This window comes from Protopterus annectens, chromosome 1.part2 (assembly GCF_019279795.1).
Source record: "Protopterus annectens isolate FY-2018-M chromosome 1.part2, PAN1.0, whole genome shotgun sequence".
Classification (NCBI taxonomy): domain Eukaryota; kingdom Metazoa; phylum Chordata; order Ceratodontiformes; family Protopteridae; genus Protopterus; species Protopterus annectens.
This window is the reverse complement of record NC_056727.1, coordinates 90,580,283-90,603,472: the sequence shown is the minus strand read 5'-3', so window position 1 is coordinate 90,603,472 and position 23,190 is coordinate 90,580,283. Positions and strand designations below refer to the sequence as shown.

At 41.5% G+C, this 23,190-nt stretch overlaps 1 protein-coding gene across 4 annotated transcripts in view; it reads left to right on the top strand.

The window, feature by feature from the left end:
• Positions 1-23,190, top strand: part of LOC122788049 (proto-oncogene c-Rel-like) — a 2,508,512-nt gene that overhangs the window by 2,169,270 nt on the left and 316,052 nt on the right. For all 4 annotated transcript variants that reach the window (XM_044054974.1, XM_044054987.1, XM_044054981.1 and 1 more), the window contains one exon: positions 21,361-21,414. In XM_044054974.1, the coding sequence (XP_043910909.1) occupies positions 21,361-21,414 (54 nt within the window). The remainder of the gene's footprint in view (positions 1-21,360; positions 21,415-23,190) is intronic.

Below are 23,190 nucleotides of genomic sequence, written 5' to 3'. Positions count from 1 at the left end.
AGATCAGAAATGCGAATGTATGTACATTGACGCATAAAGGTCGATGTACATAAAGAGCGAAACATGTAAAGGGCGAAAACCGGAATGCCGAACGTGTTTCTTAGCCAGCAGTGCGGTGGTGGGGATAAGGAAATATATCCTTTTCCCCACTGTAGTGTCTCGGAGTTGGTATATTTAAGTGGGGGTGTGTGGGGGTGCAGAGGGGCTTGCCCCCCTGCAAAAGCAAAATAATGTAGTTTTTTATTTGGAATTTTACTTGCCTGTGTGGTGCATTCTGATGATGAAACATGTTTGGTGTTTTGATTTTCGCTGTTTACATGTTTCTCTGTGTATGTACTCGACCTTTATGTGTCGATGTACATACATTCGCTATTTAGTACTTTCGTGGTTTCAATATAGACCCCTTTTGTATATAACATGTAGTTTATATCATGAAATGCTTTATACAAATACTGTTAAAAACAAAAATTCTTTTACTTACCATCACTTTCTGTTTTTATCTCCATTTCCTTTTTAGTGTCTTTCCAAACTTTAACGACATGAAGTGGGACACATGCCTGTTAGCCCCCAACAAGTTTAACAAAGTCAGTCAAAAGCCCGTCTTTCTCAGTCTGTTTTCCTTGTAAAGCTGTATTTCACAAATGTGATTGTTGCTTTATAGTTTCACATTTATTCACTAATTTCAGTGTTACTGGTGTCTTCTTCCTCTTCATCTCCCAAACCCAGACTCCAGTTCAAGTCTAAGGTACTTACAGTTTTCCAGTCAGTTCCTGTACTTTTTCTCTGTCTATCACAAGCATTTTCATATGGAACATTGGGAAAGGGTTTCACTGGCAAAGTCTCTTTATGAGCTTTATCATCATTCACTTTTTGTTGGACAGACTTTTATATTTCCTACTTAACCTGTCCTACATAAAAATGGCTTTTATCCTCCAGGAAAAAATATTCTGAAGACAGCTAGATAAAAAATCTTACACCTGCCTTTTAATATTCCCTGATTGCTGGGATAAATTTGCTTCTTTTCTCCATGGTGTACAAAGAATAATCATTTTCTACAAACACCCTACTGTCTCCAGTTTGTCATATTTTGCCCTTCAGCTACAGTTCTGTCAGGATCATCTCTTTCTGCTGGTATTATTGCACCTTTATTAATAAATGTTCTTTAAACATTTATTTAAACATTAAACTTTACTACCCATTGTCCCAAGTGTTCACTCCGTCCAGCTGCTTCACTCTACAAGAAGTGAATCAACCCACTACTTAAAGAACTTGCAAAGCTGAAGTTCACTTGCAGTTGCAAGAGTTCACAAGAGAAAAATACACTGAGTTGAAACAACCCACCACCTAAAGAACTTGCACAGTTGAAGTTCACTTGCAGTTGTAAGAGTTCACAAGGAAAAATACACTGAGTTAAATCTATTGAAACAACCCATTACCTAAAGAACTTGCACAGCTGAAGTTCACTTGTAGTTGCAAAAGTTCACAAGGCAAAAATACATGGAATTAAATCTATGTAAGACAAATTCATAGACTCAGACTAATAATTTAATTTGTAAGTCATGCACTAGTGTGTTCTGTTTGTAGTGTTGAATCTGTTGGAAGGATATCCCCCTTTACAGGCTTTTTACTGCTGAAGTTGAAGCTACATTAACACCAGCATATTTTACTCTTATCAGTGTAATAGATCCCTGGAAAAGACATTGAAAAGCCCATAACTATAAAATTAGATGCTGTGACTCAGGTGAAGTTTTTAGAGTTCAGTCACCTTGTCTTTATATTCAGGAACATTCTACCTTACTGATTGTTTATGGTGGTAAACCATCTATGGGGTTTCTTCCCGCTTCACTCACTCCGCTCCCCTGTCCTTCCCCCATATCCCACCCTCCCCCAGCACCTCTACTCATATCACAAGCAAACCACTCCCCCTCATTCCTCTGATCCAATTATATACAAGTCTACCTTGCCCATACCCATATTTCATTCACACCTTACCTACTTTTATTTAACCAAATGTATCTGCTTCCCCTTACATCCATCAGCTTGAATTCTCATCCCCCCCACTATAATTCTTTGCATCTTACTCTATTTTACCATCACAATACTATCACCACCTCAAAGTGTCTTACATGAACCCCATGCTTGCCACCTTCTCTTATATTATACACATAAACTAACATTGTGCCATAACTGTACTATTGACCAGTCCCCCACCCCTCCTTATCACAAACCACAGGGCAAAACACCTAACCACAATGTCAAAGCCCACCCTGAAGTCAAAACATTTCCAACCTTAGCTTCAGCTACACACATATCACAAGGTAGCAAAATCTCTGTTTATGCCTGATATTACATTCTAACACATAAATACCACTTTTACTATTGTTAAACCCACTTTCACAGTTGACATGCTCCTCCTAACCTGCCTAGCTTCTGTACTCTTAATTCTCAACCTCGCTACAGCTATGTCCTCACTTACCCCCACTTATTGATACACAACAACCTCCTCCAACCATCACCTCAATAAACAACACAGCTTCTCACATATCTCCTCTCAGCTTTTCCCCTATACCGTCCTATATTATTCAAGCCATAAATTGGCCTCCTCACCTCCTACAAAACCACACTTGACACCAGTATAATCACCTAGGAATAAAAAAAAAACCCACTTCCCATGGTACTCCTTCCCCATTACCTAGCTACTCAAATGTGGAGACATACATCCTAACCCTGGCCCACCCTCTAATCCTAACCAAAAGAGTAGCCTCAAAAATTTAAACATACGTACACTGAACTTTAGAAGTGTATGTAGTAAAATAGCCCCATTGCATGTTTGGATTGATCAAAATAAACCTGACATGCTAGCCCTTACAGAAACATGGCTACACCCTGGTGTAAAAGACTCAGAAATAATACCTCCAAACTTTACAATAACCAGAAGAGATAGATCTAAAAAAAGGGGGAGGGATAGCACTTCTATATCCCTCTACACTCAACATCACACCCTACACCGGTAATATTTCCTTTTCCAGGGCTGAAGTACTAATCTCCTTTTTGAACCTCAATATATCAAAAAAAATTTTGCATAATAGTAATATATATCCCACCAGGTAGCAATATACCAGTGTTGGAAGTATTTTATCCTGGACATCCCAAACAGTAAACCTTGAAACAATAATCTTAGGCGATATAAATTTAGATTGGCAAACCATAGTTTCCGACTCCCCCACAAATAGTATAAATGTGTATGTTTTTTCTTGGCTTATCAATGATCCAACAAGATACAAAAAAGATCTTACCTGCCAATCCACCTTAGACTTGCTTCTAATATCCCATCCTGCCAATTACCCCTCTTCTGGCACACTGTTTAACTCCCTGAGTGATCAAGTACCAGATTATTCCCAACAACTAAGAATACACACTATAAAATCAGTTAGGAACTCAACAAATTTTTGTCAGCATAAATTTAACAATCTCCTACAAGAAATAGACTGGACACCCCTTAAACAGCTACCCCTTAATGATGCTGCATTTTACTTTAATAACACCTTCCTTCAAATACTTAATACACTAGCTCACATTCACATGAAAAGAATCAAAAAGAACTCAGCACCACGACTGTCTAAGAAACATAAACACCTGATGAAGCAAAGGGTCCTAGCTTGGTCAACTTGGAAGCAAAACAAAAATTTCAAAACACTACGTAACAAAGTGACAAAACTAATCAACAGATATAAGAAGTCATATTATTCCCAGCTTCATCTCCAGCATAAAATCAACCCCAGTAAATTTTCGCATTCCATGTCTTCTCTACTTAACCCTGGAAGAAATGGAGAGCACACCCTATCACTAGATACCCCTCCATCACAAATAGCCAAAAACTTTAACAAGCACTTCATAAAATCAATTTCGGACCTATTAACTAATGCCCTTAATGCTGGATCCACCCACCTTTCAATATATTCAGACACCAACCCCAGGCCATCAACTATTTCTAACCCTGTCATAACTAACCCCCCTACTCAACAAAATGTCATACAAACCCCATTCTCATTTCAGCCTATACCCACTGACACCATTAAGAAACTGCTAGAAAAACTAAAACTCTGCTCTACCTCAGCTGATAATCTCCCCCACACTACCTCAAACTGGCTGCTAACTCAGTCATCTACCCAATCACTATCCTTATAAATAGGTCTTTATCCAAATCAGAAGTACCTACCATATGGAAACAATCTCACATCACTCCCATCCACAAAGGAGGCAACTCTTTTGATCCATCCAATTTCCATCCTATATCCATCATGTCACCCATATTCAAAATTCTCGAGAGAGGTTTCCATCAGCAGGTGATGCAATATCTATTGCAAAACAACCTTATAACCAAAACCCAACACGGCTTCTGACCTAGACACAGCACAGCTACAGCCCTATTATCTTTTACAGACACCATGAACAAGGCCAGAGATGCAGGATGGTTTACAGCCTCAGTATTCCTTGATCTCTCCAAGGCCTTTGACACAGTGTCTCACCCCTTACTTTTGAACACATTGTCTAACTTAGGCTTCTCACATAACACAGTAAATTGGTTTCAGAGCTACGTCAAGAATCATAAACAAGCAGTGAAATGGTCAAATGAACTCTCACCCTTCCTCCACAACCCTACTGGAGTCCCCCAAGGCTCCATCCTAGAACTCCTACTCTTCAACATTTTCACAAACAATCTTCACATTGCCTCTCACCCTCATTCAATTCCATCATTCAGTATGCTGATGATTCCACCATAATCTGCACTGCTCAATCTCTACCAGAACTACTTTCAAAAACTCAACAGTCCTTTACTGCAGTCGAATCCTGGCTAAGAAATGCCCAACTCTTTCTTAATCCAAAGAAGACAAAACTAGTACTCTTTCATCCCAAAAACACCTCTCCTGTCACTGATTATTTCAGCATCCTTGCATCTGACAACACTCTCAGAGAAGTAGTGCAGGAAACCAAACTTCTAGGTGTTATCATTGACAATAAACTTTAATTTGACCCCCATATACAGCAAAATATAAAGAAAACTCATCAAAAACTGGGACTCTCATATAGAAACAAGCAATCTGATGGGTTATTGGTTCCGTCCTCGGAAGTGAGCCAGCCTTATACCAAGCTCTCGTCAGCCAAAAACTCTTGAACCAAGATCCTACCCAGAATGCTCTGGTCCCTGTTACCTCACATCTCGTTTGCCACGTTGCTGTACAGCCGTTTCAAGCCACTCTCTCTCAGCTAAGTGAACAATTTTTTGAAGTTTTTCTATTGTTAGTGTTTAAAAAGTTTTCAGTCAATTACTATCTATATACTCCTACCTTAAGACTCTCTCCGTATAGGTTTTTCCCTTTTTCTTATCTTTTCTTACCTTTGAGGTAATTCTCCATTACGATCTTTGATAATCCTTCTTCTCTCCCTTTCTTACCCTTCGGGGTAGCTTTCTTAAATTTTTGGTACTGTCGTTCTTCTCCCTTCATATCATTATGTCGGATAAGAAAAATAGTGTTGGTTTCAAACAATGTATGGAATGTGGCCGTAAATTACCGCTTTCTGATGGCCATGATTTATGTGGCTATTGCTTGAATGTCTCCCATCTTTCAGTGGACCCCCCTTGTGGGATTTGTAGACATTTTTTGACCAGGAGTCTAAATGAAAGGAAGAATAAATTAATTCTGAAAGGCCTCCTTAAAACTCCTTTCTGCGAGGCTATCTCTGTGTCGGAAGGCTCATCCCCCCCCAAACCCCGTAAGAGGTGTTCTTTTTTTTTCCTCCTCGAGGTTGCTCACTTCATCTCTCTCTGGAGATCGCAAGGAGTTGAATCACAAAAAGGTAAACATTTCGAACTTGGCACTGCCATCTGTGGTCCTTTCGGCACCTCCCCAGTTGATTCTTACTCCAGCTATGTTCTCTTTATCGCCACCGGCACCAGAGTTCCTGGTGCAGACACTTACAGCTCTGACAGTTTCATCGCAGCCTTTATTGGCACCGTCTCTAAAGGTACAGTCTCCTTCAGCACCATTGGTGCAGACTTCTTCGGCTCTATCCTTGCTGATGCTGTCAACCTCAAGGATACTGTCCTCTACAGTGCAGATACCTTCGGCACCGACATGCTGTTCAGTGCAGTTTCTTTCAGCACCGTCGTTACTGGTGCAGACACCTTCCTCGACGGCACCGTATTCATCCGTGCAGACATTTGCCACACCACCCTTTACGATGCAGACCCCCTCAACACTTATGGCACTGCCTTTATCGGTGCAGATAACCTCAACACCATTCTCCTTGGTGCAGACACCCTTGGTTCCGGGTTCTGCACCACATGAACTAGCAAGGGCTCAATACTATCCTTCCTTGGATCCGTTTGTGGGAAGCCAGTATAGTCCCTTTTTAGAAAGGCCAGAATCTCCTTCAGGTCTCTATTGAGGTCGACCAGGAGCCTCTCAGAACAGGATGTGTTGCAGCTTGTCGACCAGTTGCTTGTAGCCAGGGGTCTCTCTCAACCATCTAAAGCTACGCTCCCTCTTCCACGTGACCGTATTTCTTCACAGACTCCAACTTACACTCCTCCTTCAACATCCGGGGAAACGTTGAAGCCCCTTTCTCCGACAGCAGCTTCCCTTCCTTCGACACCAACAGTGGATCTCACTTTGGAGCCGGAGTCGTCCTTGTGGTCATTGGTGCACTGGGCACCGAGCTCTTCTCAGGTTAGTGGCTGTGCTGTGGGGGTAGGCATTCTTGCTTCCTCACCATTTTTTTCTATGGCACCCTCCAGGAATCCTCCTCTCCTCACATTCCACAGTCCTCTTGAGACTCCTGGTATGGGGGGGTCGGCTCTTCGGAGAGCAGGTGTGATCCCAGTTCCAAGGTTGTCATGCTCGGTTCCGGGCTCCCATCCCTTTTCGGGCGGTCCAGCCTTCCAAGCCATGGAAAAGGCACTTGCCTCCACTGGCAAACCCTCCCTGTCGGAGTCCTCGCCCCCCTCTATGCCACACCTGTCACAAGCCACAACCACCGGACACTGGGCAGAAGGACCTCGGGTTTCCCCACCTCAGGAGATCCCCACTTTGCAATCTTCCCCAGAGCTCCCCACTGAGGAAGTCCCTTGCAAGGCTTCATGCAAAAGGAAGCACATGGACTCCTCTGAGGAGTCTTTGACTGAAGATATGGATTTTGATGACGGGGAAGGGTCCCCATGGTCATGCTCTGATGAGGTGTCCTTTGGTGACATCCTCGAGATCCTAAGACAGAGGGGCGACTGGAAGTCCTCCAACCCTTCCTCAGAGGAATCAGTATTCCTGCAGGCCTTTCATGCCTGGCCCCCTACCTCCTGGGTTACCCCACTGGCCGATGATCTTGTCCAGCTCATCGTCCAGTGTGCATGGAAGGCTCCTGACACCTTGGAAGCTATACCTCGGAGGCCTGACAATATTTTATCTGCCCCTACTGAGCATCCCCATTGGTCGAAAGGTCTTCCAGCAGATGCCATGGTAGTGGTGGCTGCAACCAAAAAAGACTTGGCAGAAGAAAGCCAGACTATCCAACCGCCCAACAAGGAGTCTTGGGTGACAGACTCGGGAAGCGTGCGTTTCCTTCATCAACCTTCGCCATAAAGTCCTTGAACTACTTGGCACACTTTACAAGGCTTCAGAGGGACCTTATCAACGAACTCTCTGAAACCTTAGCAGGAGCTGTTTCTGATGAGGTGCGCAACAACGTAGCTTCTCAGATAGTGACCCTTGAATTGATATCCAGTTCTTCCATGTGTCTTATTTCGCACGCAACAGAAGGAGCAGCTAGAGCGGCAGGTGCAGGTATAGTTATGAGACGTCATGCCTGGATGCGCCTTTGCAACTTTGCGGACTCCTTTAAGGCTTCCTTTATGAACACCCCTATCGAGGCCACCTCATTGTTTGGCCCTAAGGTTAATGATATGCTGGCAAGGTGTGAACAAGATGCCATTGGTGTCTGACACTCCACCCCTCAATGATTCTACTCCAGAAATCAGAGGAGCGGGAAGATGTGGCACAGAAAATCACAGGGCTCTTTCTGTGATGCACATGCCGAGTTCTCCCCTAGAGGCAAATGGTGAAACTCCAATGGAAGACACACCTTTCGGGGCAGGGAAGGTTCGCGAAACTGGGGTTCCAGATATTCTTTCTCTGGGCAACCCAACCAGCGCTCCTGATGCGTTGCCTGACTGCACATCTCTGGAAGCAGTCGGGGGTCATTTTTCTTTTGTACCCCACTGACTGGTGAACCATAACCACCGATTCTTGGGTACACTGGATAATATGCAGAGGCTATTGCATCCCCTTCCATCTCTGTCCCACTTCACTTGACATCCCACCCAGTCAAAAGGAAGTAGCAGCACACAAAATCTGAAAGCTGCTACAAAAAAGAGTCGTCCAAACGGTCGCCCCAGACCAGATAGGATCCGGTTTTTACTCTAGGTTTTTTTTAGTGCCAAAAAAGACAGGGGACAGGAGACTGATTCTGGATCTCAGCACACTAAACAAATTTGTAAAAACAGAGAAATTCCAGATGGTCATGGTTCAGTCTATCCTTCCTCCTCTGTAAGAAGATGATTGGATGTGCTCTGTAGATCTTCAAGATATGTATTACCATATAAAAATGGACAAGCGCTCAAGAAGATACCTCCGCTTCTGCATAGGAGCCAGTCACTACCAGTTTCGAGCACTGCCATTCGGTCTCTCTACAGCCCCCAGAGTGTTCACCAAATGCATGGCAGTGATCATCACTCACCTTCGACTTCAAGGATTCCAGGCATTTCCATACCTAGATGACTAGCTCTTTACCGCCTCCACCAAGCGTCTACTGGAAGAAGCCCTAGACTACACTCTTCTCACAGCTCAGCACCTGGGAATCGCTATAAACTGGGAGAAGTCTAACACCAACACAAACCCAGTACAATCTTTAGAATTCATCGGGGCTCTGTTGGACACAAGGAATTGCACAGCATCTATTCCGGATCACAGATTTCAAAGAATACAACAGGTTCAGCTGCTAATCTGTCACCACAAATACTCTGCTTGGTCCATACTCCAACTCTTGGGGTTGATGGCAGCCTCGATCACCATTATTCCTCTGGCCAGATTCCACATGAGACTTCTTCAGTGGTACCCTCTACAACATCCATTGTCCTTTCAGATAAGTATAACTCAGAGATGCAAGCATGATTTGCTCTGGTGGGCATCTCAAAATCCCCAACAGTGGTCTTGCCCCATCAGCAGAAAGCCACAGTGACCACGGATGCCTCCCTGATGGGGGGGTGAGGGGGGGGCTATGTCAGAGAAACTTGGTCCAAGGCACCTGGTCGAAGATAGAGGCTCATTTGCATATCAGTGTTCTGGAACTGAGGACGGTGCTATTAGCGTTGCAAGCATTCCACTCAATCCTTCTGTCAGGGACTATTGTGATCCAATCAGACAACATGTCAGTGGTCTGATACATCAACAAGTAAGGGGGCACCAGATCTTATCCATTATGCTGAGATGCCTTGAGAATATGTCAATGGGTGATGGCTTCCAACCACTTTCTAATTGCAATGCACATTCCAGGGAGCTCCAACGTGATAGTGGACAAATTGAGCAGGTGCATTCTACAACCTCATCAATGGTCCCTCAATCCTCTGATAGCGGCAAAAAGTTTCAACTGCTGGGGCCAGTCTTGCTGTGACTTATTCGCTTCCCCAATCAACTACAAGTGCAGCAACTATTTTGCCCCGATCCCCCCTTGGGGACAGTCACCGAGAGACACTCTAGTCCACACTTGGCCCTCGGGTCTCCTTTATGCTTATCCTCCTCTACCCCTCATCTCCCAATTTCTGAAGAAAGCACAGCAGTTGAAGAGCAAAGTGATCCTCATTGCTCCATATTGGCCTCGACAAGTTTGGTTACCCTTCCTCTGGCCTCACCTGCTAGATCGACCATGGATTCTCAATCCATCCCCAACGTTGATCTCCCATCCACAGGGTCTGACTCACCCCAATCTAACAAACCTGAAGCTGACAGCTTGGCTTCTCCACTTCCTATGATTGCCAGGATGGATAACCTCTCTTCCTCGGTTCGCAATATTCTTATTGCGTCTCATAAATCATCCACCAGGCTAATCTATCTCAGCAAATGGGAAAGGTTTACATTATGGGCAGCAAACAAACAACCGAACCCCTTGTCAGCCCCAGTTTTGGTGGTATTAAATTACTTATCAGATCTTTTCCAATCTGGGGTGTCAGTCTCTACTATTCATGTTCATTGAGCTGCCATTTCTAATTTCCACATTGGCTTTCAGGACTCTTCACTCATGTCACAGACTCTGTAAGACTTTCTTAAGGGTGTTTTTCACCTAAAATCTCCCTTTAGAGAACCAGTACAACCTTGGGATTTGGCCTTGGTTCTACAAGCCCTAACAGCTCCCCCCTTTGAACCTGCTTCTTCATGTGATTTAAAGTACCTCTTTTAGAAAACTTTGTTTCTTTTTGCAATCATATCGCCCAGACGTCTGTCAGAACTTCAAGCCTTATGCATCAAACGTCCCTATCTTATTTTCCATAAGGATAAGAGTATCACTGAGAACTAATTCTTCCTTTTTTACCAAAAGTGGTGTCAGAGCGGTCTATCAACCAGTCTGTTGACCTCCCAGTATTTTTTCCTAATCATTCTAACAAGGGAGAATATTGCCTGCACTCCCTAGATGTTCACAGGTAAATACGATTTTATCTGGACAGAACAAAATCTACCTGTAAATCAGACCAACTATTTCTGGCCTTTTCTGGACCAAGGCTAGGTTAGCCTGTCTCTAAAGTTACATTGGCGTCATGGTTGAGAAATTGCATTACCTTCATCTACAACAAGAACAGCATCACTTTGCCTCACAAAGTGAAAGCGCATTCTACTAGGTCTATGGCAACTTCAGCAGCTTTCCATGCTAGGGCTTCCTTCAATGACATTTGCTCAGCTGCGACTTGGGCCAAACCCCATACTTTTATCCCTCATTACAAATTGGATTTGGCCTCCAGAGGAAGAGCTTCTTTTGGTTCCATCCATGAGGGCCGCCCAGGGATACAGGTAGCTGGGGATTCTGTCCCATCAATAAGGAATGAACGAAGATTAATAATATCAGATAAAGAAGTTATGTCTTACCATAATGTTCCATCTGTGTTGCTGATCTTTGTTCATTCATTACTCCCCACCCTCCGTGCCCCTCCGGAGGTTCCTGGTTGATCTCATATGCTCCTTTTTGCCGTTATTATAGGTCTGTTATGACCAGAGGTAGCCTCTACTTTTGTCTATCAACTTGCAAACTCTATCTGAGGTAACAGGGAGCAGAGCATTCTGGGTAGGATCTTGGCTCAAGAGTTTTTGGCTGTCGTGAACTTGGTACAAGGCCGGCTCGGTTCCGAGGACGGAACTGATAACCCTTCAGTAATGAATGAAGGAAGATCAACAACACACATGCAACGTTATGGTAAGACATAACTTCTTTTTTCTTTACTGCAGCAACCAAAACTACCCTTACAAAAACATTTTTACTTCTCTCCCTTCTTTATGGTGCCTCTATCTTAACTAACTTACAAAATTCTACCCTAAGCAAGTTGGAACAGTGCTACAACAAAGTTGCAAAGTTTGCCACAAGCTCTAAATATCTCATACACACCACTGTAAACCACTCCTAGAATTAAACTGGCTTGAAGTCCCCAACCAACTTGCCTTTATTCAGTTAACCACCTTGCACAACCTTATTTTCAAGCCTACTGCCTGCCCTGCACTAGCCAATCTAGTCACACCTTACACACCAAATCGATTCCTACAGTCAGAAGACAAAAATCTCTTAGCTATCTCAAAACCCACAAGAAAACCTGATCACTCTCTGTATTCATACTCTGTCTCTATACTTTGGAATTCACTGCCTCTAGCTACCAAGTCTATACCTGGCCTAACCCATTTCAAAGCCTCTTTAAAAAAATCATCTCAAAAATACATGGCTTAGCACCTGCATAAAGCCTGCTTAATGCTCAGGTCTTCCTCTTTCTGTCACATTTCAATCCCTGACAGGCTGCATGATCCTAAGGCTCTTCTAACTACTTCTCTGCTTCTATACCATATGCATAAGCTATTTTTCAGGCTTTATTGCTTCTATTCTTCTTAACTCTCTCTCACTATCTGTCTGCATCACTAACTTTCTGGCTGCTATTTTCTTAACTGAAACTAACATTTTATTTTGCATGTACTGTTACAGTCAATGTCACACATTGCATTACCTACGTATTATTTTTTGGAATACTGTCTACATCATGTACGGTGAGAGTAACTATTATTGTCTGTAATGTTTTAACTGTATAGAATCGTCTAGATGTGTAGTAATATATTACAGCACCTTGTAGCAGTTTGTTCTTTCAACTTATTTTTTGTATAGTATTTCTAATGTAATTTTAATTGTATTGGATTATACTGTATTTGTATTGTACTGTATGTGGAACTTTTCTCCCCGGGCCTCTGCTGAACATGGGTTCTGTAAACCCAGTCAGACCATCCCGGTAAACAAATGTCAAATAAATAAATAAATAAATAAAATGTTCTGGCTGCTTTCTTATGGCCAGGTTTGGAGCATACACATGATGTTCCCTTTTAATTAACAAATCTTGCTATGGATTACCAGTCCAGTTACTTATTTGTGCTTTCATAAAATTAATATAGTCTGCTCCTTCTAGTTTTTTTTTTATGGTACATCTGAAAATCTCAGGTTTTCTCTGCGTGCTCTGTCCTCTCATGGTACCATTTTTTACACAGCTCTTCTTGAACAATCTCATACTGTGTCAGCCTTTTCTTTTATTTCAGCCTCTGATTTTTTGCATTTTTATCACTTCATAACTGCGGTTTTGGTGCTGCAGTAGCGTTGTCGCCTCACAGTTAGACGTTGCCCGTTCGATTCTCAGTTAGAGCGTCTTCTGTGTGGTGACATGCGTGAATGGGCGTTCCTTCGTTGAAGGTTGTGCGTTAGGCCCAGCAAGCCAGGACGTAAAACTCTATTGCCAATCATTAGCGGACCAGAGTTCTGCTGTGGTGACCCCTAACTGGGAGAAGACGAAAGACACAAACAAATCAGAATAACTGCTTAAAGCTGCTTTCATTTTTCCAGCCTTTTATTGTTTGAGTTGATATACCTCTTCAATGTTTCACTTATTTTAATCAGCTCTGAGCGCATTTGACATATTTTTCCTCTAAGTTACTATAAGCCATCTCTTGTACTAAAGCTGGAACTTGAACTTCTCTTTACAGAACAGCTACAGTTATTCCCAATGATTGTTTTTTCTTCACCTTTTCTAATTGATTTTCTTTGAGGCTCTTTATGTTTTTTTCTTTGCTGGCATCCAGGCACTGTACTTACAGCCAATAACTGAATTTTACTAAAACAGGCATAATTACTGGGCGGCCACGATGGTGCAGTGGTTAGCATTGTCGCCTCACAGCAAGAGGTTCTCCGGTTCGATCCTCGGCTGGGGTGCCTTCTCTTTGGAGTCTGCATGTCCTCCCTGTGGTCGTGTGGGTTTCCTCCGGGTGCTCCGATTTCCTCCCACATCCCAAAGACATGCTGCAGGTGGATTGGACACACTAAATTGGCCCTAGATGTGAGTGCGTGTGTGTGTGTGTGTGTGCCTTCTGTGGAAGGTTGGGCACCGGGCTGGCAACTCGACACTGTAAAACTCCACTGCCAATCATGAGCAGACAGGTGATCCGCTGTGGCAACCCCTAACCGGGAAAAGCCGAAACAAGAAGAAGGCAGAATTACTGACCCTTATCTTTTAGTTTCTTTTTCACACTGGGAGAGCTGAAATTAAGCTGTTGATCAGTGTACAGCCTTCTTGGAAAGTTGCAGTTGTTTTTTTAATCTCTGGCAAAGTATTCAAGCATTAATAGTAATGTAGCCATTAAATCACTGGAGATATGAATTGATTATAATGCAGAGGAAAACTGAGTAGAGAATTCTTTAGGAAATAATTGTGTGCAGTACAACAGGGTCATTAGAATTGTGTCTCAAGAGACATGGGTTCATATCTCATTGAATGCACTTTTGTATGCTTGTTTGTATATGCCAGTTTTAGCTGTTGTATCTTTAACTGGGTAAATACATATAGGCAGCATGTATATTCAGTTGTAGGGTGTATTAAGGGAACATTAATCTGAGTAGCTTTCATGATGTGATCTCCACACAATATGCATGTAGTCAGATATAGGTCTTTAGAATATAACTTACTATGAACACTAAGCTAGACTGTCAACCAGATGCTTGTTTGATTGTAGTAAAACACAACCTATGTCACATCTTCTCCTGGATTATTCATTAAATAATGAAAAATATGAAAGGAAACATACCTTATCTCAAGAGATGCCATTAATAGCACAATCAAAATGTTATTCTTGGTTGCTGGGATTCAAGTTGCAAGTGAAGTACTCGCCTTTTCTTCACAAATTTTGGTTATACATATTTTGTAGCAACGCACTTCTGTATGAGCTCAATAGTTTCTCCAGTTCCAGAATTAAGATTTACAAGACTTCATTTGGTTGTCTTCTTTCTGCATCTGTTGTTATGAAAGTAATGCATGTTTGCATTCATCCAGTCCTTTCTCATCCGGGTTATGGTGTTATTTGTTTATTTATTGTAGTACTTTATTTATTTATGTTTGTACTTTGAAGGAGACTCTTAAACTATTATGCTTGTGTTCACATCCGTCTATTGAATACATTTTATAATCAAGTTCATTTGACTCCACATCCATGGCAAATAAAGAGACAAAGAACAGAACAAAGAATCAAATGTAAGAGGAGTGGAGATCAGTTATTTAGTGGCCTTTGAGAAAGAGAGCAAAGTGATACTGTGGCAGCTAAACAGCATTGAGCATGGTGGTTTGACATCTGTGTAAGGTAACCAAATAGAGAAGAATAGTACTGGCAACTTCACTAAAGTAAAGGTATGTCAAGAATATTTGATTCAAGATTATGACTGAATACATTTGTGGGTGCTCACTGACTGGTTTATCTTGATGCTGGCAAAACCTTTGATACTGCACCATACAGGAGGTTGGTAGGGAAGCAACAGTAATGGAAAAGGGAATGAGGTTTGTATGATAGAGACAGTAATTAAGTCAGTGAAAGGGAATGAAAAATGTTTCAAGAAAGAGGGATATTGACCAGTGAAGTGCTCTTGAGAGCTGTCATGTAAATAGATGTAGCAGGCATCATTCACACCCTGATGAACTAAATTAACATTTCACCTGCATCAAGTTGTGTCAGTAATAGGCTATGTGTGTGTCGGCCAACATTATGTCCTAAATTGATCTTACTGCATGGCCTGACAAGTAAGGTTAATGAAAAATAATGCAAAGATGTGCACTTTTATAGAAAGCACCAAAGATGTGTCTCCTGAGGGAATGGTGTAGAGGACTAGAAACTAAATGTAACCTTAACACGAAAGATTAAGGCCTCCTCTTAATGTGAACAAGCTGTTGCTAAGTTTAATAATGTATTTGGCTAGATAACTGAGGGCATTAACATGATGGCTATATTGTTGCACTGCTGTATAAGATGCGGGTAACACTTCAGCTGGAATACTGCATGACGTTTTCTAGGCTGTACTTCAGATGGGTGTGGGATGTGACAACCCACCACTGGACCAGTAATCAAGGAGCCTCAATCCTCAGCACTGGCAACAGTGGGGGATGTACACTGAGAGGATGACAAGATACACACACAGTATTTCCAGATGCAGCTCATTGCATCAAGTGCAATTTCCCTTAAGAGTACACAGAGACCACAGTCAGTCTGGAGCTGGTTTCTCCCTCTTTCTCCAGATCCCCCATAAGACTCTCCACTGGCACAGGTACAGAGTTGAAATGTGTCAGCTGAGTGGCCAAGCCAAGACCTCCAGCACCCTCTCTGTCCAACTAGTGCTTTGTGTCCCTGCCCAAGTAGCTAACACACACACACTTTGAGGTTTGATTTACACACACACACATACACACATACACACACACACACACACACACACACACACACACACACACACACACACACACACCCCTGGGAAAGGCTGGCATATGTTTACTGGCTATGCCCCCTTTTGCCCAAACTATAAGATAGTTATCACTGCCACCAGCCAACTCCTTATCAGCTATACTTTAAGGCCCTTAACAAAGGGTGTCCAATCTTACTGTGTAATGTCACTATTAATACAAATGGTAGTTTGACCAAGAGTAAGGCTATTAGGAGTGGCCTACACAGTGTCACCAAATAAATATGCAAGTACTCTCAGAACTTAAATATCTCTACAAAGATAAGCCACAATGAAAGGTTTAAATATATTTTATAATAATAAATAAAAAAACAAGGCAGTACTGAATCCATATTCAGTGTCATCAGAGTTCAACATCACAGGAAATATTTAAAACAACATTGCAGGACAGTCTCAGATAAAGAAAGAAAAACATCTAAACTATGCTTCACTATATTCCTGACTGAATCTAACAGAATAACTATACCCTAGTGAACTTAAGAGCAAGGCAGATGTGAATGGATCTTCTATTTGTTGTCAGGTCCAAGACAGAATACAGAATGCTGTGTCTCTCTATGAAATTCTTAAATTAATATTTCAAATATTACTGCTGGATTAGTTTGCAGAATTACATCATTTCTTGTCGTCTGACTCTACCCCAGGTGAAACCCTTACTGCTTGAAGCTAGCAGTATTTAGCATCTACCTGTGAAAATACATAGACCTCAGATCTTTGGCAGATACTGTAAGTCATAAAACAATTACATCCCTCCACATTTCAAGACTAGTAATAATTTCACCTTCAAAACAATACAGAAAGCTCCCTAGTTTTAGACATTGTGTCTCCTTGCTGCATTGCAACTGAAAGATATCTTCTTTTATTGCATAGCCATAAAGTAATTTAATTTTAGCTATTTTTCTAAAATTTACTAGACTGAGGTTGACCTTCTGTATCCCAGTTTCTGCTGTTAAAATATATACATTTAAATAGTTGCAGTAGTGCATGTACATTTCTGTTATTTTCCAGTAGGGTGCACTGTGGTTACATTTTAAGCACAAGCACTTTATAAAATATCTTTTCAGTACACATGTCTGTACAAACCTAGTTTGATATACACATGACATACAGTTCTAATACAGTTGTAACACAAACATCTTATAGGAATCATGTTGATATTCACAAATGACGTATAATTATTTACAAAATTCCAGATAGCTAAGCTGGCAGTATCTCCCTTTGTCACACACGGGTAAAGAGAAAAGCAGCATAGATAATAAAGGGGTTGCGGAAGTTAGACAAATGGGGGGGTTAATTACCTACACTTGTTCAATCTGGATGAGAAAAAAAGCAGCAGAAGAAATATACTAAAACATAAGAGTATGAAGAGTAGGGTGAAAAAGTGTTTTTTCTCAAAATAAAGGGTATATAGGAGCCATGTCCTGGTGACTCAGATGATACTTTACATAATGGATGACTGGTTTATGAAATAATTTACTACTGGGAAATTCCCATTGTGAAGCAGTGCATTAGTAAGATAGATTTGGGAATAGTGAACATGGAAAGAATGAGGAGCAGCTGAGCAGGAGCTAATTGTCTGTTTTCTTTAGCTTCATAGGTTCATAGGTTGGTACTAGGCTATCAGCCCTAGGGCCTATACAAGCCTAGCCATAACAATTCCCTGGCTATTTCTTCCCACATTATTTACTTTCCTGGACCCCCTGTCTAGCAGGGCGACGGACGTGATCCCTGGGGTGAATTTCCTTTCTCCCATCCAATCGTCAAGGTTCCTCTTGAAGAGGTCCAAAGAGACACTCTGCTTGACATGTATGAGCAATCTATTCCAGAGTCTGGGGAGTCTCTGGGTCAGGAACCTATCCCTCCAGCATGTTTTGTTTATTGTGATGACAAGGTTTAGATCCCTGGAGCGTGTAGCTCTGAGGGATTGGGATTTCTTTAAGTGTAGCATGTCCAACAGCTCTGGATTTGACATGGCCTTGTATGTTAAGCAGAGATCGCCTCTGAGTAGACGATATGCAACAGAGTATAGCTGGAGTTTTTTAAGGTGGTCAGCGTAGGGCATCTGCTTTAGGCCTGTGATTCTTTTAGTGAGGTATTTCTGCTGGCCCATTCCAGTTGTTGCAGATGTCTTGAGAGGTACATACCAAATGGGGCGTTGTATTCTATAATGGGTCTAATGAGGGATGAGTACAGTGGGACAATGACCTCCTTTTTTCTGGATGAAAAGCCCTTCCTGATGAGGTGTGCCACATAGAAGGATTTCCTGACTGTTGTGGCGATGTGGTTATCGAAGGTGAGACCACTGTCCACCTGTGTCCCTAAGTCTCTTATCACACTTTCTGTGTTTAGTGTACTGCCACCTATATGGTAATTCATAGATACATGTTTTTCCCAAAGGGATAACAATACATTTCTTGGCATTGAGCTTGAGCCCATGGCTCTGGCACCAAGCATCTGTTTCTGTAAGGCCCTTTTGTAGAGTATCCACATCATTTGGGATTCAATAATGGCTCCCAGTTTGCAGTCATCTGCAAACTTTGTTAGCCAGAGTCCCTTAGTGTTGACCTGTACTTCAGAGAAGTAGATGCCAAACAAGAGCGGCCCCAGGACTGAACCCTGAGGTACTCCACTTGTCACTTGTCTGGAGCTGGATTTGGAGTCGGCTACTTTTACAGTGTGGGTTCTATCAGTAAGCCATTTAGCAACCCATTGGGTGACATAGGGATTAATGCCCAACTTAGTAAGTTTATCTATGATTCCAGAGTGTGGGATGGTATCAAAGGCCTTGGCAAGGTCTAGATAGGCTGTGTGGACCACCTTACCCTTGTCCATGGCTCTGGAGACTGATTCAAAGAAGTCAGTCAGGTTCAGGAGACAAGATCGGCCCTTCACAAACCCAAACTGGGTGGGGTCCAGTGTTTGAAGGTTGCCAATGTCTTTGTTTATAAGTTCCATGATAATACGCTCCATGGCCTTGCAGATAAGGCTTGTCAGACTGATGGGATGGTAGTTTCCGGGATCCAAGGTGGATCCCCCCTTGTGGATTGGGATAACTGTAGCTCTGCGCCTGGGGTCCAGTGTTTGAAGGTTGCCAATGTCTTTGTTTATAAGTTCCATGATAATACGCTCCATGGCCTTGCAGATAAGGCTTGTCAGACTGATGGGATGGTAGTTTCCGGGATCCAAGGTGGATCCCCCCTTGTGGATTGGGATAACTGTAGCTCTGCGCCACTCAGTGGGCACGAAACCTGAGGTGAGGCTATGATTAAACATGACACTTAGGTGAGGTGCCAGTTCATATTGTAGTTCATGTAGTACACAGCCCGGGATGTCATCTGGTCCCATGGATGCTGTATTCTTGGCTTTAGAGAGTGCGTTTTGTACCTGTGTGGCCGTTATTACTGGAATTTGGCAATCTTCCGGTATTGAGATGGGCCATTTAGGGGGTGAGAGGGGGGTGAAGCTGGCACTGAATCGATCTGCCAGGATATTGGCAATATCCTTTGGATCAGTATATTTAATGCCATTCTGTTTTAGCTCAGAGCAGATCTGAGCATTGCCATTTAGATTCTTGACATAGTTATAGAATGCTCTGTGGTTGTCTTTGGAATCTTTGGCAATTTTATTTTCGTAACTAGCTTTGGAGGATTTTATGAGGCACCTCAGTTTCTTACTGAGGGTAGTAAGGGAGTTTTTTGCATCCTGGGATTTTCCTCTTTTCTGCAAAAGTTTCTTCCTTCGTGCTCAATGTATCGTTTTGCTTGGCTTATTTTTATTGTGCCCTGACTTATTTATACATTTAGAAGGAAAAGGACACTCGGAAACATTCTTTATGCTTAGTGCTTACTTTACCTGCTTTGTTTTCAACTGTATCCTTTCTCATTTATCCATTTAAAAAATAAAAATAAAAACATCTCAGATAAATGTGGTGCTGACTGAGATTTCTTTTTTTGGGATAAACTCTTGGCTAGGCTTGTAAGGGTCCCAAGGCCAATAGCCTCGTAATCTCCTATGATCCTATGTGTAGTATGTTCAGTCTCCTTGTCTATACATTTAGAAAGTAAATGACATTCTGAAACATACATATACAGAGTGTCAAGCTTGACTTTACTGCAGAAAAGAAATACCAAGTTGGCATATTGGCATAGCATATTTTCTTCTGGCTCTACTTTAATGTTATATACATATATATATATATATATATATATATATATATATATATATATACATAAATTATATCACTACCTTAGTTGCATTTTTCTTTAGGTGCTTATTGCCTTCATGCCTGCTGACCATCAAGCCCCGCAGTTACTCTGCCCATTTGTTCCCTTATGCTAGGGAATTAATCCCAGTATAAAGTGGGGAGCAAGAGCCATTCTGAGGGCCCCATACAGAGAATCATGAGGGTTGTTTGTGCCCTTGCTGCATCATGGAAATGAGAGAAATTCTGTTTCCTAAGGCCCCCCCAGGGTTTCAGGCAGAGGCTTGGAAAGCCAAAGACCTACCCCCAGGATGCACACCATTATACTGTCTCTCCTCCAAGGGATTGTGGCTGTATATGTCCTGCTTCACCCTGGGTGGGCATGCCCATCCTATCATAGCAGTTCTCTGAACCACCCAAGCTGCTGGTCAAACTCTGGTCACCTGGGATGTAGTTTGGGCTTTATCTCTGTACAGTGCTGGAGCTGTCACTACATTAAGCACAAAAGTGAATGGCAGCACTTTGGTGCTTTTTGTTGTCTATTTTTGTGGTTATATGTCACTACATTAGTTATGTTTTTGCACTTGTGAATGCTTATTTAGTGTGTAAGACTTTGTTGGTTGTCCTACATTTTATTTATTTATTTTTTTTGTTTAACTTAGCAGTCCCATTTCCTAACCTTTTGCCTGTCACTAATAACATCTGAAGAATATTTTGTTTCTTTTCTTAAAGAGACACTGTGGACAGACACTGAAAAAAACATATTATGTCTTGTTTTGATGTCACTGCAGCTCTATAAGTAGTCATTAGTTTTATTTTTTTATAATGTAAAGTGTCCTGATAAAGCAGCCATACTGTTATGGTTTTATCTTCAGTTAAGTTCTCTCTCGCCTTCCCATAGTGCATTTTGTTTATCTAGAAGGTGGCATCTTTTGACCTCCACATTGTATGCCCAAGGGAGGAACTTTAAATACTGGTGTAGTAAAATGTGTCCTGTTCTCTGCAAAAGATATGTTCTGACTTGTGTCTGTGTTTATTAAATCCAACAGAACAATCTAAAGTGGTGAAATATGAACCCAGCCATAGAAGCACAAGTAAGAAAGGTATGTACTCTTCACAGGATATTTGCTGAAATCGAAATAAAATAACATCTGGTTTCATTTATGGAAACTAAATGTAATGCTTGCTTTACCTTGCAGAACACTTGTACATCTTCTCTGGGGAGGATCCCTTACTTTAACAGAAAATCACAAAATCTTTGTTTGTATACTTTAATTATTTAGTTATGTATTTGCATTTGTTTACCGGGGTGGTCCACTGGGCTAAAAAGTGCCCATGTTCAGTGAAGGCCCGGAGAGAAAAGCTCGACATACAAAAGAAATTTAAATACAATCACATTTTCTGCATACATAGAGAAAGAACAACTTAAAAAAACAGACATATAATCTTATCATACATTTCTAGCTAGAATAACAAAGGGAGCATACATTATATACAAAATACAATATATCTGCTTTGGATACTGTAGAGTGAAGACAGCAAGAGATAGTTGCATAACTGCTAAGCAGAGGGGAAAAACGTTAGTGAAATCAGGTGGGGGAAGATGCTTTATACTCTTCTTTTCCAAGCCTGAAGTTTCATGAGTTCATGGCTTGCATGTAAAGGTCAGTGCTGGTTTCACACCAGCATTCTATGGAAGAAGTTGGTGCGTGAAGCATTCATAAATAGCCATTGTTGTAAGAAGCTTACTTCAGTTCTTCTCACTGCTGTCAGTGTTTCACTTCCCATATCAACACCAGTGCATTTTCATCTATCTAATCACCTTTTTTCTTGAACATTTGCTGTTTCCTTTAAAGATCTTTTAATAAAGTATTAAAATGAAACTGTGACAGGCTTTTATCCTTTTAATTACCACAACTAACTGATTTTTTCATTTCTTTATTATTTCATGTGTTTTTTAGTAGACTGCTGGGAGGTTGACAAGAAACAAGGGGAAAGTGATACATTTGCTGTTGTAACAAAGGGGAATCTTCAAAGGAAGTAGCAAAATAACTAAAAAAAAAGCAAGTAATCCAGTTCCTTTTCCACTGCTGAGGACAGTACTAATTTTTAAATATCTCTCACAAACATGGATCTGTAGTTATTAAAAATACCAACATTCTCCGCTCTGAACTCAGTTCCTCTAAAAAAAAATAAGAACATAGTAGCACCTTTGTTGGTGCCTATTTTGGAATCCTCTGTGATAGTGATTGATGGAACTAACACTTAAGTAGTATTTAACCAAACTAGGCCCACCATTACTACATCTATTTTAGCATCTTTCTTCATGCAGACTTCATTTGATTGTGCAACCTTTGCAATATAAGATTTCAGTATAATAAAGTAAGCCATGTTGAAATGGTAAGGAGCTACACTGGTAACTTTCACAGACCTATGTCATTCTGTAGACAGAATAGAGGCTCTAACTTGTGCAGTTATTTGCAAAGATTAAAAAAAAAAGAAAAGAAAAATAAAATAATTCCACCACTGATTCATTCAGTGAAGGTGCGACTTTATTTTATAGTGCAGATAGATTCCCCTTCCTTAAGACTCTCCTAAAGAGAATTCTTCCTCACATGTCCTCCTCCAGAAGATATTTCTTACAGGAAGCCTTTTCTTTTGGGAATCCATCATCTCCAGGTAAGAAGTATAAGAAAATAGTGAGGCCGCTAGTTTCAAAGTAGACTGTACCACGACCCTATTACTTTTCATGATGTTTTGAAAGCTTATAGTTAAACCCCCAGTCAGAAGTGTAGCTGGTTCAACCAGCTCCCTGGGCCAGTACTATGAACCAGTGCACCATCCCCTCAGCTCTTCAAGTGAAGAACCGAAAAAAAAAA